At 37.3% G+C, this 19,500-nt stretch overlaps 1 protein-coding gene across 1 annotated transcript in view; it reads left to right on the forward strand.

Moving 5' to 3' along the window:
- The window catches only part of LOC103768216 (neuron navigator 3-like), a 39,589-nt gene that overhangs the window by 12,462 nt on the left and 7,627 nt on the right, over positions 1-19,500 (forward strand). The window contains exons 5-14 of the mRNA XM_008935358.1: positions 917-1,038; positions 1,665-1,685; positions 2,852-3,024; positions 6,704-6,857; positions 9,954-10,128; positions 13,761-13,858; positions 14,502-14,597; positions 14,897-15,065; positions 15,816-16,051; positions 18,106-18,260. Of these exons, the coding sequence (XP_008933606.1) occupies positions 917-1,038; positions 1,665-1,685; positions 2,852-3,024; positions 6,704-6,857; positions 9,954-10,128; positions 13,761-13,858; positions 14,502-14,597; positions 14,897-15,065; positions 15,816-16,051; positions 18,106-18,260 (1,399 nt within the window). The remainder of the gene's footprint in view (positions 1-916; positions 1,039-1,664; positions 1,686-2,851; positions 3,025-6,703; positions 6,858-9,953; positions 10,129-13,760; positions 13,859-14,501; positions 14,598-14,896; positions 15,066-15,815; positions 16,052-18,105; positions 18,261-19,500) is intronic.

A 19,500-nucleotide genomic window follows, 5' to 3' on the forward strand; every position in this document is an offset into this window, starting at 1 on the left:
AAGAAATGGACTGACAACAGCTCAGCTCCTTCACTAGGTGCTAAATCAGGAAAGCAGGCATTTTAAATTCCAGACTCCAAATTAGTTTGACATTGAAGTTAAGCAGATGTCATATGATAAATACATACTTCAAAAGTGCCTGTTGATAAGCAACAGCAAAGGAATTACTTGAAGAAAAATTATAGCAGCATTCGGTTTTGAGAGTGTCATTGATCTTTCTTTAAAGAAGTCATTATTTAGACGTTTGCCTTGAGGTCATTTCATTGCATGACTTGAGTATGGCAAAGTTAACTTCTAGGAAGTAAAAAATAATCTAAAAACTAATTTCTCTTGGTATTAGTAGGTATGTTCTGCAAGAGTATTTTCCAGTGATTAAGATATAGTTATCAGAGACTTTTAAGAAATTGAGTCTCAAGAGCCTCACCAACCATTTCTAATATTCTCCATTTCTCAATTATTTTACCTCATTCATTTTTAATGAACTCCTGCCTGCTTATTTCCATCATGGTGTATTAGAAGGTAGCATCTGAACACTGATGAGGCCTACTGCAAGTCAAGTAGTGCTTATACTCCTCAGAAAAGAACTGTAGTACATGTGATAGTAATAAGTAATCCTTCTGTAAAAGAAACAGCTTAGCCATGAGGCTGCGCCTGCACAGATTGCTTTGCAAGGTCATTGCCTTCATGGCAGTAAGACCCGAGTCTGGAGAAGTGTTAGCCTGATTTTATGCATTCTCATTGACCCCCATGCAATTTTTCACAGGCTGCAATAGCTTGAATCGGAGCCACTGCAAGCCTCAATACCGTTTATGTTCATTTAGGCTCCCTTTGAGGAGGAAGATGCTACACAAGTACAAGAATCATCATTATATTTAAACAGAGACGGATGGATTTCACAGTAATTTCTTTTCTTTAGATTTACGTATAAGGCGGCAACATTCTTCAGAAAGTGTTTCCAGCATCAACAGTGCTACAAGCCATTCAAGCATTGGCAGTGGTAATGATGCTGACTCCAAGAAGAAGAAAAAGAAAAACTGGGTAAGTGCTCAGCAGGTTCAAATCTATCATTTAGCTATTATGTCATTTCCTAGTGCCTGAGTAGCATAATGGTCCATTTCATCTGCAATATTCTTCTGGGGCCAGATGAATATGAAGCAATTCATGTATATCCATACCGTGACACTATCTGCAAACTAAAAACTGTTGAATATCAGTGGGGAATTATTTAATAAGTGAGAATAATCAAAAAACAAACAAACAAAACCACCCCCCACACCCCCCCTCCCCAAAAAGACTCACCTTAAAATAGCTGTTGTGACCAAAACCATCTCTGGGCTACTTAAAACCTTGTTTGGCTTTACTTGAGTCAGAGTTTGATTTGGAGGATTGACTCAAATATGTCACCCAGCTATGAAGGGAGTTGAAATCTGTTAAGAATTCTTATGTAAAAGTGGTGTGGTATTTAAAGAAATTAAGAAGCTTCTCAAATGGAACACACAAATACCACCTAGTACTAAGGGTTTAATCAAATATTTTCATTAAATAAGCAGAAAATATGTTTTTGTTGTTTAAAAAATATTACCTGCATAAACATTTGTTTTAAAATACTGATCAGCCTTCATTCCCTTGATTTGTAATTGCACACTCTTAAAAGTTTCTGCAAGGTGAACTCTAGAGGAAGTGAGGTGAATATAAACCATGGAAAATTTGGCATGCATCTATAAAGAACCCTATCTTGGCATGATTGCTATTTATTTTGGCAGTAGGCTTTTATACCTTCTAAAAACAGATTATCCTGTATGTCTTCTCAGTTTTTCTCTATTCATTTTAATCTCAAAGTTTAGACTATAGAAAGGGGGAGTGTAGCCAAAATCCATTTCTTTCTCATTAGATATCATGAGCTGGAAAGGACTTAAATGTTTCTCTGATCAGTGGTCACACTCCCCACTCTCCAATTATATAATGAAAATAACGTTTGAATAATTCATTTTTTAATAGATGAAACAGTTTGTCATTGACTCCTATACAATTTTAATCAGAACAACTTTCTGAAAATACAGTCAAAAACCAGCCATATTTTTCCTAAGATGAACAACTTCTGTATTTAGACAAAGGTATCAATGAACATGCTAGTTAAAATCCACTGCAGACAAGACTATTGTCATCTTGGCTCCTGAAATAAATGGCTCTTTGGCTATTCTGTCCCTTTTTAGTACTGGATAAGAGCTTCTAGAGGGAAAAGGCAATGCTTGTATATTCAGAGATCTTACTGCTCTAAAGGAAACTGCAGCAAAGAGTATACACCTTTCATCTAACACTCTTCTCAGCAGTACAACAAAGCAAGGCTCGTGTCCCAGCTTAAATCCTGCTTCTGATCCAAACCATCGCATTTGCATAGTTTGACCATTCAAATTATTCCTGGGGAAAGGAAATTGGCAAACCTAGTAAATTGGACTTGCCTTTTGATTTCAGCATTTAGTAACAGCAGGTTCTGCCTGTATGTAGATGCAAAGTGGTTATTTAAAGCCAGCCCTTGAAGGGAATGCCATGGGAATGGGATTCCACTGAGGCCTAATGGTTTTAAATGAGCACCCTTCTCTCACAGCCGTACCGCTCAGTCCTGCACTTTCTCCATAGCATAATGTTTGCGCTGCGCTGGATTAATAAAGTCAAAACAAAGCACTGTATCATGTTTTTAAAGATACCGTGTTGCACATGTTAATACCTTGCTTCTGTATACTGACCTCAGGCAGTGGCTAGGATGGCATCTGCAAACTAACTCTTCAAAACATGAGCTGCACACAAGTTGCTGTGACAAGGAAAATAATCTCGCTCTATGTTTGTTTTCCAGCTAAGAAGCTCTTTCAAACAGGCCTTTGGAAAGAAGAAGTCCACCAAGCCTCCTTCCTCACATTCAGACATAGAAGAGCTGACAGACTCCTCTCTTCCTTCATCACCCAAATTGCCCCACAGCTCAGGAGAGTGTGGGACAACATCAATGAAACCATCACAGTCAGCATCTGCGTAAGTCTCCCTCTTGGCAAACCTTTCCTCCCAAAGGAGATGGACTGTGAAACAGGCCTCCTCGCAGGTGGCCATTTGCAGTCCAGAAATGATTGCCAACAGCTGTGATCTTTTAGTCTTATGCTCCATCTATTTGCCAGATTTCTTCTGAGCTTCACTCCATTTACACACTACTTTTCCAGCAGCTCTTTCATAGGTCATTTTGTACTCCTTTCATAGCCTTTACCTAAAATCCTCTAGCAGAACAAACTTGTTTCCAAATGCATAAGTGAAAGCTTATCTTGTGCTCTCTCTACACCACTAATGACTGCATCATATCCACTTCATAAAGACCAAATACTACAGTTTCCTTCCTTCATGACATACTAAAAATGTCATTTTAATTTTCAGGTAGCAATGAATTTTTACAAGATTTTTACTCATCCCTCCTGTTACTACTTTACCTACTTTGTAGCTATTAGTTAATAAAGTTTTTAATTATATTTTCCCTCTTTTATCAGCTTGGATTTTTTTTTCCAAATTTTTACTTTTATTTTTTATTCAAAACACCATCCTTTTAAGGTTTCGGGACTTAGAACAAATCAGTCAAGTGCTGTCCCATTTCTTAATTATTTTTTGGGCATCTAATATATTCTTCTTACAGATTTCTCAACTCCCACTTATATTTGTCTAAGTTTTCTTTCATTCTGCTAAGCTCACAACTTCTTTGTTCAAGGCTCAACCTTTTGGAAGCAACAAATGCCTCGTACTGATGTGAACCTGACTTTCCATGTCTTAGTTGAGAATAATCAGGTCACAACCACTCTTCCTTAAAGCACATGGAGAATTCTAGCCTTGTGCCTGATTAGAGTTTTAGAATAGAATTTCCCTGTGGTGGGTTAGGTGCCTTTTAAGATTAATCTTTTATAAACTCTAATGATTTTTATATACAAGGTTTAGGAGATTGATAGCAAATATTCCCACGAAATAAATTCTTCCACATTAAATGTTTTTTTCTTTCCTCATATTCCATACAGATTAGTGAGGAATAATATATCTATATTTCTAGTGTTGTTGGTTTTTTTATGAGAAGCTCACATTTTTATAGTTTCAGGTGTGTGTGTGTTTTCAGAGTTGGATTTTTACATGTTTGGAACCCTTAAGCCTTATTTATTATCATCTTAACACACATTAGTCAAAGCCTGAATAGAAAGTGCCTGATCTTAAACAAAATACTTTTATCTTACAAATCTACTTACTCATGATTCACAGATGTGCTTTCATAACCTTATCCTGTTTGCTTTCTGCCAATCCTGTTGGTTTTTTTTTTTTCCTGTCTCTTTCTTGATGTACTGGTGTTCCCAGAATTTCTCAACAGCAATATTACATATCTAGTCTTTCATCCCAATCTCTTCCCATAGCTGTTTGGTCTCCTTTCTGCACAGGATAGCACAGAGTCCTTCCCTACCACAGAGAGATCATGTAAAATTTAGTTATTTAGATTAATTTCTTTGTCAGTTATACTGATAATGTTGGTTTTACTTGTAAGGCTCGGTTTTCCATTGTGTAATTCAGAATTCTGTCACCTTCAAGACTCTTCATAATTGTCAGCAGCCTCTGTTCAAAGATCATGACTTACTCCTTCTGCCCGAAACAACCTATTGATGTAAAAATACCGAGATTAAAACAAGAAAGAAAAAGTAAAACTCTTTCCTTCTAGCTACTTTGAACCTTTGTCTGAAGTCTGATCAGGCTTCTAAGCCTCTTTCTGTGACTGCTCTGAAACACTAAATTATCATTTAATTTTTCTTCCTTTTGATGAATTCTCATCTTCTTATGTAATTTTATAATTGTAGGAGCTGAATGTGGAAGAGCTCTGAAATTTGCAAAAGAAAATTCAATTTATACTTTCTGCTTCCATTCTGCTTATCTTACCAGTCTAGACAGATTTTTTCCTTCTTCTTCCAGAACTGTAGCTCTGCTCTCTGCTTCATTCTTATCTTTTTTAAAGCAGGCTTACCAAAGTCATTTTGTCCATCCCTTCTCAATATGTATTGCAAAAAAGCCAAAAAGAAAATAGCCAACAAGTAGATATGTGAGTTCCCAGTTGTCCAAGTTGTTGTACAAGATAATATATGCATGTAAATAAGGTTTCACTTCTTTGGTTAGCATAGGAATGAGCACATCAAACCAAGAATTGTATCATATTTGGAAAAAAAATCCTAGTATATGAATTCATTCATTTTTACTCACATTTAAAGTACTTGTGCATGTTTTGAAAGATATTCATTGTTTCCCTTCTTCAGTTTGCCATTTTTTTTATTTGCCATGAACTTCTTCATCTTCCCTTTGCTGCACTTTCTTTAAATATTTTCTGGGCCTGAGTCTCATGTTCTAAACCATTACCTTTACTTTCTTCCAATTGCATCTGTCTAATACATGTGTATGCAGGTCATCTCTAGTCTGGGCACCAAAGAAAAGGCAAAACGGTCACGTGGTCTACAAGCATAGATCCCGGTAAACTTGGGTGTGGGGCATGGAGTTGTATACCCAACTGCTGACCTGAAGAGTGCTGCATCTTCTTTCCCAAAATGCATTTGCATGCATTCTGGCCGTTAAAAGTTGACCTCTGTTTCTTGTTTGTATATTAGTTGTAATAATCACAATAATAATACTTATTATTATAAAATATTTTTCTATTTAAATTGTTCTGAAAATATTAACTATTTTTAGTGACAGTAATAAAGAGCAAATAACATTTAGCAAATTGACTCAAAATCTTGCTTAGTGTAACAACATAGCCAAAATTCACTGGTTTATTTTCCGCTGGTTCTCTTGTGCAACAGATCTAGGTCTGATGATGATACAGAGAAGCATAACAGTCTGACATGAGAACTGGACAGCTGTGGGTCCCTGGGCCAGTGTCAGAGTCAGGGCTTCTATACTTTCTGTACTTATATGCTAGCCAGTCATATTTTGTTTTTTTTTTTTTCTCACAATGTAGTGGTTTCTTCCCCTAAAATTAGTACTTATGAAAAAAATAATTACATGGTGATTACTTTTAATCCAGTCTCTAAGGAAAAAAAAAAAAAACAACCCAACTACAAGCCAACCAGCATGATTTCAGATGCCATACATTACCAAATGACAGACTATAGACAAAAAATCAACCGTCACAAGTGAAAACCACTGCAGATCAAAATCTTCTAGATCATGAAATCAAGGACTGTCTCTTAGTGTACGGATTGAAACAGAGAAAACTTGTGATGCCTAACAGATAATAAATACCATCAGTAGATTTCAAGCAGTATACTTTGGTTCTGACTATTGCTACTTAGGAAAATTACAATATTTGCACCAAAGAAAAGATGCAGATATAAAATCAAATTAAAATCGGGTGATACACACTGAAAAAAAAATAAGATTTCTGAAAAGTTTTTTAACAACTTCTTTTGCCATAGTGAATTCTCTAACTAAACTGGAAAGGTATAAAGCAAGCTTATCATTTCACCTGGAGAGGGCTTTTTTTCAGTTTTCAATTCGCAGTTTGAAGCTTTTCATGTTTCTTTGATAAGTTTCTTTCTTTACTTGTAGGTTTCACCAGCAGGAAACATTTTCTGAACTTTGATATTTAGTAATGACACTGCTTTGTGGTGAGAACCTTCCTTTAATCTCCTGCCTATTTCCTGCTCCTCTTTAGGATTTGTGAGTGTACAGAGGCAGAGGCTGAAATTATTCTTCAGCTAAAGAGCGAGCTGAGGGAGAAAGAGCTAAAATTAACAGATATTCGTCTTGAAGCCCTCAGCTCTGCACACCATCTGGATCAGATTCGAGAAGCCATGAACCGCATGCAGGTCAGTGCAGTAGCTTAAGTGATGACAGGGGTGCACACCAAAGGTAGGCCTGGTGTATTTCCTTTCCCAGTACTTTGTTTCAGGTACCAAAAAACTGTTGATACAAATTGCTAGATTGACAGTACTTCCAAAGGATAGGTATGATAAGTATTCACCTTAAAATAATTATATTCTTAGCATTTACATTAATAGCTAAAATGTGTTTAAGAGATATGGAAGGAGACATAATCCCTGTGACAAATAGCCCAAAGGATATTTGTTATCTAAACCTTGTGACTGGGGAAAGCAACACGACAGACAAGCAGATCAAGACTACAGAGCTTTAAATCCTTGCGTTGTGGTAGGGATAGGGGGATATGTGCACTCTTTCTCATGGTTTCTGATTCCTAACCCAGTTGTAGCTTGCTGAAGCAAAGAATGTAAAATTGTACTAAATTATTGTACCCAGCATCACTGAAATCTCACTACATTATTTTGTGACACTGCTTCAAGTCCTTCCCCACATGTTTTTCATCAGAAGGCTTTCCCTTTCATTAGGCTGAAAGGACGCAGAAAGAGCGGCAGCGTTCTTCAGTGGAGCACAGTGCTTTATGGTACTCAGCTCTGTTGCCCATATCTAGTATCATACTGGATGTGATTATCATGCTGGCTGTGGCAAAAGTGACTACAACTAGGTATGACACATATCCAAGTGTCTAGTATCCTGCTGGGTGCCCTGAACTCATCCTGTCTATAACACATATCATACTGTGTGCGTCTATAACACGCACACAGTATGATATAGGTCCTTCAGTAGATCTGGGCCCATCTGGAATGGCAGGTGAGAGATCTAGGGCACCCCTGAGGCACTATAAGCCTGTGTTTGAGAAATAGAACCAAGGCCATGGGGTGGGGATTCAGGTGGAGACTAGGACAGCTGCATTTAGATGTCCAGGTATGAGCTAGGTAATAAACTACCATTGTAGTCAATTGAGTTGTAGCCCTGCAGTAGTGGGGCCTAGAGAGCTATCCTAAAATCATCCTAAGACAGATACAGAGGGTGAAATTGAGTTGTTTGAGCATGGGCACCTATTATTGTTTGAACCAGCCTAAGGTATTTGCATCTGCACAGGACTTGTTTAGCATTCTACCTGTGTAAGACTCTATTTACAAATTGGAAACCCACATTTATGCAGCTGAATCCAGCCTCAGTGGCTTGTCAGATGAACTGGTCTGTGCTGGTTGCTAAGTTTGGGTGCACCTGTAGACACTTTTGTATAGAGGTCCATGGTGGCTGAATCCATAACTACCAGATTTAGTGTATTTGTTGTCTTTCCTAGACCTTTACAGTATGCCTATCGAAGTTTCAGGCGCACCTTTAAAATCTATGGTACCTGCGATCCTCACAGTTGCTCACATCACTAGGTGCCAACATTGCTGTGGGGTATTTGGCTGAACTTCAATTAAGGGGAAGAATAATCAAGAACTGATCCATAAATATGTGTTTCAATTGTCCAGATATAAGTACAGCATTAGATCTGAAGCCACTAAAATTTTTTAGGAACTGTAAGGGTTAGAATACAGTTAATGGCAGTGGTGAACAGGACATGAAGGCTTATCAGCTGATTACACTGGGATAGCCCTACACGGGGATACAAGTGCCTAAAGGAGGTGACCTCTCTGAAGAAAGAGTCTACTGTAGTCACAGGCCTCCAAAATTTGTTTTTCACAAAGCTGGGCAGAGGCAACTATTTCACACGCTGTCACTGGTAATCACCACTTCTTCTGAACTTTTCCCAAAAGGACAGGCAGCCACCTTGGAGCTACCAAACTGTGATGTTTTGGAGAATTCAAGAGGGTTGCTAAGGGGGAAAAGTACAATGGGTGGGAATGTTATATGAATATATATGAATATTGTGAATATTCAAAGCACCTTAAAAATCTAAACCTCATCTGAATGGAATGATTCTAAGAGTTGTGTAATTAATCACTGTAAATTGCAGAGCAGATGGAGATCGTGCAAGTCATTTCACCATAGACCCTGGATTGAATCCCAGGCTAAACTGGCGCATTCATCTGTTACCTTCTGCAACTATTTTGCTGGCTTGTCCCTTCCCTTTCACTGTCTCCTCACCTTTGCCTGTATGATCTAAGCTTTTTGTAGCCGTTGTAGGTTTTGGGGTTTTTTTTGTGATGCTAACCCTTATGTTTTTACTTGTATAATGTAGCTGTACAGCCTTCATAAAAGAATAGGACTTTTAGCAAAGTGTTAGTGAATGTGGAATTAAATTTGATGTGCAAAACCATCTGCAAGAATAAGCAGTTGCTTTGTACTGTGCTTCGTGAAGCGACTGAAAGCTAGATTTAGCTGGTACCAGGCTGTTCTCAGGCTAAGTTTTCATTTTATTATTGTACATTCAATAATCACTTGGCACCACAGAGGATTTAGCTAAAAAAAATTCCTGCTTGTTCTGATTCATCTGTCACTGTATGTTTTCATCAAAGAGGGTTTGCTGGCCATTAAGTGAACAATCCTATGTTTGAATGATCAAAAAGTCTTATCTGATAGCAAGAAGGATTATGAAACTGTTAAACTATCAATGTCTAATTGTCCTTTTTTTCATTTAATTTCTCCTCTGTGAAGTTACCACTTAAATTTTACATTTAGTGGCAATGATAATTTTCTGTGACTTCAGAAATATTAATATATTGAAGACTTTAGCAATAACTTTCTTAACTGACTGATATATTTGGCAATAGAACATAGCTTATCAAGCTGGGGATAACTGGGAAAATTCTCTCCACACTTGTGTTATGGTCAACTGTACATTAAACAGAGAACCTTGAAGCTTATTTTGTTTAGCAACTGTCTTGAGGCAAAAGCAAAACAAAAAAAACAAACAGCAGAGGTTTCCCTTCATTTCAGAAGTGAAGGCAATCCAATTTTTACTGACTGCATTATATTTCTGATATATAGTGCTACATTTTCACTTTACTGTGAAAGTGGTGGACCACTTAGCTCCTGCAATTGAACAGCAAACATGAGAATAGCCACCCCCAGTGGTTTACTAAAAGAATAACCCCCTATTCTTTTATTTTGATTTCTTTTGAATGCAGAATGAAATAGAGATATTGAAAGCTGAAAACGATCGTTTAAAGGCAGAGACTGGAAATACTGGAAAGCCTGCCCAGCCATCATCAGAGTCTTCAAGCAGCACATCATCTTCTTCCTCACGGCAGTCACTAGGGCTTTCTCTGAACAATTTAAATATCACAGAATCTGTTACATCAGGTAAACATATTTTGGGCACATGCATACGTCAGCTATCAGTAACAATTTATTATTTTCACACTCTTAATGGGCCATATATATGAGGCTCAGATAAACATCAGTTATATATTCACTAATGGAGAAGAGGAAGAATGCTGGCAGTCTTTTCTGAAAATGTAGAATTTAGAAGACTCTGAATAATAGCTACAAATTCTTCATTATGTTTGCTAAGTTTCTAGCTATGGTACTCTCTGTCTACCTGGTTTATAATACTCTTTGGTCATCCAGTTTACAATTTTTTTTAAAAGGACAATATCTGTTGTAATATACTTGACAATTGTATAGATACATATACAATATATGTGTCCCTATAGGATAAATATGAGCATAGCACATGAGAATTTATTTTTTTATCTTTATCTATCTTTTATCATTCAGCTAGCTCCTTTAACTTTATTTTGTGCTTGCAGCTGGGGCAGAAGATGGTCTGGGTTAGCTTTATCCCTTACATTTTTTTAGTGTGATATGGCTAGTTAGGCTACATTGTACCAGGTCACCATTTATCACAGAAGCCAAACCCCGCCTGGCTTATTAAGCACTCTCATTGTCTTCAGTGAATGAGAGAAAGCAAGCAGAACTTTGGACCACCTCCTGAACATTAACACTAGATAATTTTTCCATGCCACAGAGTTTATGATAATAAGCCTTCTACTCTTGTTTTGATAATGTAGCCAAGAACTAGAAGTGCTTTCTCTAACATTAGAAGCAGGAGCAGAGCAGAAGCAATGCAGTACGTATTAGCATAGACTCCACAGAAGTATAATGCAGTCTCTGGAAGCAATAAAAATGTAGCTAATAATTGTAGAAAGAGTCTAGGCAAGAGTACAGCTGGGAACGTGCCAAACTGCCTGACAGTAAACTGGATTGGCAGTTAGTCATGTTATCTTTCCAGACATTGATTACACGGACATTTGAATATTTCTCCTGGCTAATACCGGATTTTACATGAAAACAGGTATATTTTTAATTTACATTCCAGACTATCTTTTGTTAGTTTTAACTTTAACGTGGATGAATCTGAGCTAGGCCTCAGTGTACAATGAAGTGTTACAAAAACAGGGAGAAAAAATTTAACTATGGTTCCTGCTCACACATCCACACACTCTAAAAAAAAAACCAACATACAACAAACCAGAACAGAATGTTTTTAAAAATTGTAATTGTAGAATCTCTTTCATGAGCCACAGCTATTAGCATTTTATTTCTTGGCACTTAGTCTAGATACAGGAATAAGCATGTAGGAGGAATAGTAGGAATAGGAGTCTGAAGAAAAGGAGGAGGAACTGGATGAAAATATGATGGGAAGAGAACCAGGGAATAACACAGGAAGTTGAAAGTGTTTAGCAAAAGAATAGAAGAAATAAAAGCTGAAAGAAAAAGGAAGAAGAGGAGGAAGAAAAGAGGGAAAAGGAGTAGGAGAAGGAACAGGAAGACTGGGAGAATTGTTTGGACTCGGTGATATTAAGGGTCTTTTCCAACCTAAATGATTCTGTGATTCTATAAACTTTATACCATTTTCTGTTTTATTGGTTCTAAATGTCTTTCTAGCATGCAAAGCAATTACTTTTGGTTCTAAGAAATTAAGGAGATAATGGTGCCTAATGAGGAGTGGAGGATTTCGTTTGATTATGAATCCAGCCTTTTTGATCATTGTGAGTGTCATTTTGTTGCTGTGCCAGAGAACTTGGAAGGGTAACAGCTTCCTACCAAGTCTCATGGGATTTCTGGAGCAGTTGGAGTACTACTGAACAGTCCCTGAGATACAGAGAGGTTAATCATGCTGGGGGCTAAACCGAGAGGTAACAAGGGCTTTGGCCCATGGTAAAGACTACCATGGCACATTGTGGGAGACTAGTGTCTCCAGATGACTGTGGTCATCTGGAAATGACCAAAGCTAATTCCTAAGGGTATAACCATCTCCTCCAGATGAGTGGCAAGCTGGGAAGGGGCTCAGTGGTCGAGGACACATGTATTTCAGTCAGTCACTGGAATAGAGAGCAGCAGACAAGGATCAGTACAAAACTCCATCTGTACTTCTAGTGAAAAAAGTGACAGACCTCAGATAAGAAATGAGCCAAAGCCACCATAGTGCACTTAAAGAGGAGGTCTGACAGGAAGTAATTAATACAATTTGCACCACCATGAAATTACACTCCCTTGGGCATCTTCTCAGACCCTTGTGTCAATCAGGGAGAACTCTTAGTGGATTTTTTTTTCTAGCCACAGAGTGCTTCCTCATTCCTAAAGGCTTACAGAAGAATGTATTTAAAAGGCTACACAAGGGTCACTTAAAGATTGAAAAATTTCACAGGGGGATCAGTGATATTATAAACAGCCCTGAAATGAACTATGTCATTATGGAAACTCTTAAGGTTTGTCAAATATGCCAAAACACAAGACAAGTGAAGTGAAACATTCAGTGTTGGTGGCACAGAAAAGCTGTGTCTGCAACAAGGCAAACATGGATTTGTTTAAGCTCACAACAAAAATGCTTGATTTGATCAATTAAACAAAGAAACAGCAACAAAAATAACGCAACAGCAGAATCTACTTTCTAGATCTGGGCATGTTATAAAACATTTTACATGAGGACTTTTTTTTTAATACATTAATTGAAGTCATATTCATAAGTCTTCTTTGGTTTTGCTTTGAGCAAGTGGCTGAATCTTACTGGCACTTCATTTAATTTGGGTGAAATCTGACCTTGTGCAGACTATGACAAGAAGTTGATGCTTTTCTTCCCCACGGAAAGAACAAGCAAAACTTAGGGTAGTGGATTACTGTGCTGGCCTTTGAAGAAAAAGCAAATCCATAATCCTTCCTAATTTGATGGTTAGTTTAAATGTCTGACAGTAAAATCTCTAAGAGAATTTCTAGAGGAAGACAGCAGTTTTATCCCTTACAGTAAAGCTGCAGGCTCAGCCTTTGCTAGAAACAGAGGCACAGAGCGGATCAGAGCCACTTTTTACCTCCAAGAAAACTGAACCCTTTTCTTACAGGAATGGCTGAATGCAGAGTCCCATATTCTGGAGAACTGCAAAGTGGTTTTCTAACGAATACTGCTTGTAAGCCTGTATTGTGGGAGTAAAAAAGATTGCCCATGTGCAGAGAAGGTGACGAAATCAACTGGAAAGAGAAATTAAATGCTATTTTGCTTAGCCTCAAGCATATCAACACAAGGATTTCTTTTTTTCTCCTTACAGAGTTCTAAAGGGTACAAGTGCCCTAAGATAAAAACTTAATTTACGTTTTAAACAACATTACTTTGTGTATGTATGGTAATTTTTAACAAGTTCCAAGAAGGAAAGCCAAGGCAAAACTGTAATGCAAGATTTTTTTTTTTTTTACTCCATTTCTACATTATTAAAACTCCTAAAATTTCTTCCAAAATTGATAAAATATAACTTTTTTTTTCATCTCCAACAGAAGAGATGAATTAGGAATAAGTGCAGATTAAAACAATTGGAAGTTGTTGTGATGTCAGCCTTTCTTTTTAACCAAAAAATCCTTTGAACAAATATTGAACAGATAATGTGGACATTACTGATGTGATTTGCGAGGTTGATCACTTTAATTCCCTTCTTTTATTGTAGATGTTTTGTTGGATGATGCCACTGATGGAGCACTCCACAAAGAAGGTCATAGTGTGAAAATTTTAGTCACTATAAACAAGGGCTATAGCCGAGCCAAGGTAAGTTCATTACCCAAAGGTGTAGATGCAGAATTATAGCTCAGGCAAATCTTGCAGTATATGCTCAACTCGTTTCAATATTCTCAGCCAGAAACTGAAGGGAAATATCCCAAAGGTAGCAGCTCTCTTCTCTGTCATCCATGCTCAGTACAGTTACACACTCTCCATAGACTAGTCATATGGCCTCCTTCTGTCTTTGTGGTGGCTCAGACACTACCAATTCTCAGTTTAATTAGTAGTAGGATGTTCTGGGACTTGCTATCTCCACATAAAAGTTGCTATAAATTAAATCTATGCCTTGGAACCCTTAGGGTGCTACTGAGGTAGTAAATTTGGAGTTGCATTGCCATGTTTTCATGTTCCGTGTTGCAAAAACATTATGAATACAATGCAACTTCTGTTTATAGTCTGCTCTTTATAAACACAAATGTAATCAAATAGCTGAACAAGATACTGTATTTCCTTCCTTATACAGATGTACAGAAGTAATATCATCTATCCTATTTGTGGCACAGTTTATTAACAAAGTTGAAACATCACTTTCTAACTAAGGTTATTTTTCTTCATTGGTAAAATTATGAAACTTCATCGGAAACTAGCTACCACCACTTTAAGTCCAGTTTCCCAAAATCCTTCTTTGCAGGATCAGAAACCACATGCGTATCTGATAGGATCAATTGGAGTCAGCGGAAAAACAAAGTGGGATGTTTTAGATGGTGTAATCAGACGTCTCTTTAAGGTAAGACACTGAAAAATTAGCTCAAGTATTAATTCAGTTTTCTTTTTCACTTAAGAAAAATTCTGTATTCTTTGGGTTGTCTTGCCAAGTTTTTGTTTTGTTCTGTTTTATTTTTGGACATATAGCTGACACCACTATTAAACTTTATTCTTAATATTGCTGTTCTTTTTTGATGATTTAAAGCAGTTCTCTGTTGAATGTGACTGCAGGAATCTCCTTGTCAAGTCACTTCACATATACCAAAATATTTTCTAAATTGCTTAACTATTTTTATGTTTTATGTTTTCATATAATTTCAGGAATATATTTTCCGGGTGGATCCAACTACTAGCCTGGGTTTAAGCTCTGACTGTATTGCTAGTTATTGTATAGGGGATGTAATTAGAGCACATAGCCAAGAAGTGCCTGAGCTGCTGCCTTGTGGATATCTGGTTGGAGATAATAACATCATCACTGTGAACCTGAAAGGTAAAACCCCAGGAATATTTTTGCAGATACTGTAGAGTTCTTCATGACAGTCCTCCATCCCTTCACATTTTTTTTTCTTTCACCTGATATTTGTGTATTTTGACTCCAGTTCAAGGACTCATTTATTACATGATCTCTTTGTATGACATTGTACAATACCTAACGCAGAGTGGCATTTTGAGGCAAATCTAAAAATGTCTCTGTCCTTCTCTGCCTTACTGCCAAATCACAGCAAAGTACAAATTTCTGAATACGGGCAAAAAAAAAAAAAAAACAACCCCAAAACAAATTATGGTGAGATATATTTATGCCTTACCCAGTTCCACAGGAAAAATTCAATATATTTCAAAAGCTGTAGGTATTTGCTGCTGGAGGGACGGGGGTCTTTCAGAAGAACTATACATACATTGCTGTGGCAATCGGTAACCCTTGTGGCTTTGGCCTTTTTTTTTGTCTTGGTTACCTGTAATGTCAGAAACAAACAGCTTTGCCTCACTGAGCCTTCTCTTCACATTTATTTGATTTCATCTCTTCCACCCATCTCTTCTCACTGCCCCTGTTTAATATTTTGGCCCTGTGGAAAGATATAAACATTTCCACAGTAATGAAGCCCTTGATAGGAATTTGATTTAGGCAGAAATATCTTACCTTGCTTTGAGCATAGCACTGATGCCATCAGGTGCTGGACCAGAGCTATATCTACCTTAGCAAGGATGAAGACAGACCGTTTTTCTCTTCTTTTGTTCCCAGGAGTGGAAGAAAACAGTTTGGACAGTTTTGTGTTTGACACATTAATTCCTAAGCCAATTACGCAGCGGTACTTTAATTTACTGATGGAGCATCGCAGAATTATTCTGTCGGGACCCAGCGGCACAGGAAAGACCTATTTAGCTAATAGGCTGGCTGAATATATTATAACTAAATCTGGCAGAAAAAAAACTGAGGATGCAATTGCAACTTTTAACATTGATCACAAGTCAAGCAAGGTAAGTTATGGTTTAAAAGATAGCCTATTCCCCAGTTTGTGGTGTTGATGCAGAGCAGGATCCTATTAATTGGCGTACTGTTTTGTTGCTCAGTTAATATTTTTTTCCAACAAAAATTTAGTCTCCAGTCTCAGTAAGGAACAGAGACCAGATCTTTCTCTTGTAAACAAACCAGTGATGCACTGTGAAGGAAGTCTGAATTTCCCCTCACTTGAAGAAACCCAGCTTAAGGATAGATGAAGAGTGAAATTCCTATATAAATTAAATTCTTAAACATGTCTGTAATTCCTTTGTCAGAAAGGTTGGATATATAGTAATACCAGTCTAGCTTGCTTTTTTATAATGATGACAGCAGCATATTGTTAGCAAAGATTTCAAATGGGGATTTTGAATTACTGTCTTGGGTTCAGCTTCTTAATCAGCAGTGGATAAACACCAGTTAGCCACAGTTTATCTGGGTAACCTGATAAACACTCCTGCCATGGTTTCTGGTGTGCATTGGTAAGGAAGCTGACCTTACTAAAACTGCCTCATGCATCGTGTCACATTCACAGTGATTTACATAGCTCAGTCTATCAAGCTTCTAGCATGACTACTGTGCTAGCCACAGATAATACTATTTGCATGCTGTCTTAAATTAGGTATACTCCTAACCTGGTACCCAGGGAAAAGAAAATGAAAGATTTTGCCCAGAGCTTTCTGATTTGCACAGAACATAATGAATGTCAACATAATGTAAGAAGGAAGAACATACGGATCCCAAAGGGGCAAGAGGACCATTCCAGTAAAAATACCACTTTTCACTGTCTTTATACAGAGAATTTGTGATGCTATTTACTTTGGTAGGGGATGTGTTTATGTTTTATTGTTATACCGTGTATATCTGTGTATATTTATAATGAAAATTGTCCCACAAGAGAGCAAGCTTTTGGATTTCTGGTAAATAATTTGTTGTTTCTGGGTTACTTTGATGTTTTTGGGTTTTTTTTGTTTGGGTATAGTGTTGGGTTTTTTTTTCCCTTTTTCTTTGTTTCTATTAAGATTTATATAGAATTTTTGTGTTTGTAGTAAAAAAGGAAAAAAACCATTGTCAAGTACCAGGTGTGTTTGAATAATGCAGATGGTACTATTCTATGGAAGAAACTCATGATGTTCCCCTAGATATACCTGATCATAAAAAGCCAAACAAAAATATTTCTTGAAGTAAAAAAAGGTTGCATGTTCCCATTAAAGAAGAAAAGATTCTGCTATCACTAATCCAGAAAGTACAATGGCAATAGGAACTTTGTATATATTACTGAGCATTCCCAACACTGAACAAATTACATACCTGTAGAGATACAACTGTAATACTTGAGTAGCCCAGACATGAAGAGCAACAAAGTGTTGAGAAAACTATGAAATGTTTTGATTATAGAAAGTTCTCTTTTACTGCAATACTCAGTAACAGCCAGACAGATAGTTGACAGAACAAAAAAGAATTTACATGACAGATTTTACTATGAGGAGTGATATTGTGTCCCGAAAAGGTCAAACAGATTTTCAGTGAGAGTGGTGAAAGATGATGTCTGAAGTAGCAGTTCAATAGGTCTGAATTTTGTTGTAATTTAGTTGAAGATTTTGGTACATAAAGGTGGCATTCATAAGAATGGAAATCCAGTAGTTAATGTGAGTCTCTCAGCCCATTTGAAATGGTGGACTTTGTTGCAACCTATTTTCCTCTGGAGATAAGATATTTTATCAGCAGGTTTCTAAGGAATGTATCCACCAGATAGGAATGTGTTTGACTCAGTCATTTGCCTTATTTTTAGTCCCTCTGTTTCTCCTACCAGTTGGCTTCCATGTTGCCCTACCTAAGAAGCTGGGTCTTCCTGCATGTCCTGGTCCAGCTGAAGATCCACAATGGGGAAACTCTGTAGCAGCCTCTTTATCTTTCTGAAAATCTTTTCCACTGAAATGATATCTTTGGTCTAATCTGTGGTCTAATTTGGTTAATTTTTTCTGGTTTTTCTTTTTTTTTTTTTTCTTTCCTTTTTTTGTTAATTCTGCTGAAGGATCTGCGACAATACCTAGCAAACCTAGCTGAGCAATGCAGTGCTGACAACAACGGTGCTGACCTCCCTGTGGTCATAATTCTTGATAACCTTCACCACATCAGTTCATTAAGTGACATCTTCAATGGTTTCCTCAACTGTAAATATAATAAATGGTAGGTAATAGCTTACCTCTCCCTTTTTACACACCTTTTGCAATTGAAATGGTAAAAGCTGTTATTTTGCAGAGTCATATGTCCCAGTGGTAACTTAGACTCCCATAGGCTGGCAGCAAAGCCCTTAGGTACTTGAATTTAACCTTCTTCAGCCAAGTGTTTGCTTCACTTTATTTATGACTCCCACACATCTCAGTGAGATGGAAACATACCACAGAATTTAAGAATATGTTGAAACACTTGGCTACATTAGGATCTTATCCCTTTCACCCTGTCAGATCACACAAGCTCATTAGTACCATGAGGACAGCTTATGGGACAGTGAGAAGAAATCCACTTTATAATAGTGAGACTTGGCATGTGTGCGAATCCATCAACCATGCTGTACAGAAGCAGCTGTGTATCTGGTGGACTTGCACTTTCTACAGTTTTCCTGTAGCAGTTCAAAAATATAAAGTTTGCTGGCTGTCCTTTATTGCCACACAAGAATAAAATAATGTTTTCTGAAACTTTTACTGGCCTATAACATTGGCTTTTTCTGCTGTAAAAGTGCCATCATTGGGACCTCTCTTTGTAAAATCACTGCATGCTATGTCTTACTTATGAGATTCACTGACTTCTGAAATTGAAACTCCAATACTACTGCAAAATTATGAGGTACATGAGGACAGTGTTGCCTCATTTATTTTTTTATTACAGATGAGTACTAGTAAACTACAAATGTGCAGAGAGGGATATCATGCAAGAATAAACATTAAATGCCTTAGGAATATTTTAAATCTTAAGACTACAATATATCTGGAGACTCTTTTAAAATTGGCCTGGTGTAAATAAGAAGAAAGAATATCCTCTGGGTATCTGAATGGATTGTCTCTCAAAAACCCCAACTAATTCTCTCTTTTCAGTCCGTATATTATTGGAACCATGAACCAGGGAGTCTCTTCTTCACCAAATCTGGAGCTGCATCACAATTTCAGGTACATTAATTCTGTATTTATTGTGGCTGTGTTTGCACAGCTCCCAGCTTCTCAGCCCGGTTCTTGGAGAAGCATTGATCTTGTGTCTCATCACAGCAAAGTATTTTAGCTTCTGTGTCTCCCCTGTATTGATGTATCTCTGAATGGTGTTGGGGAACGGTGACAAAAATTAGATACTTTCTAGCACCTCAAGCAAGTTGCTGAAGACAATTACATTCTTGCATTCCATTTGTCTTCAGCAGTGTCTTGAATTCCTGCTTGAA

This window comes from Merops nubicus, unplaced genomic scaffold (genome assembly GCF_000691845.1).
Source record: "Merops nubicus isolate BGI_N331 unplaced genomic scaffold, ASM69184v1 scaffold18742, whole genome shotgun sequence".
NCBI lineage: Eukaryota > Metazoa > Chordata > Aves > Coraciiformes > Meropidae > Merops > Merops nubicus.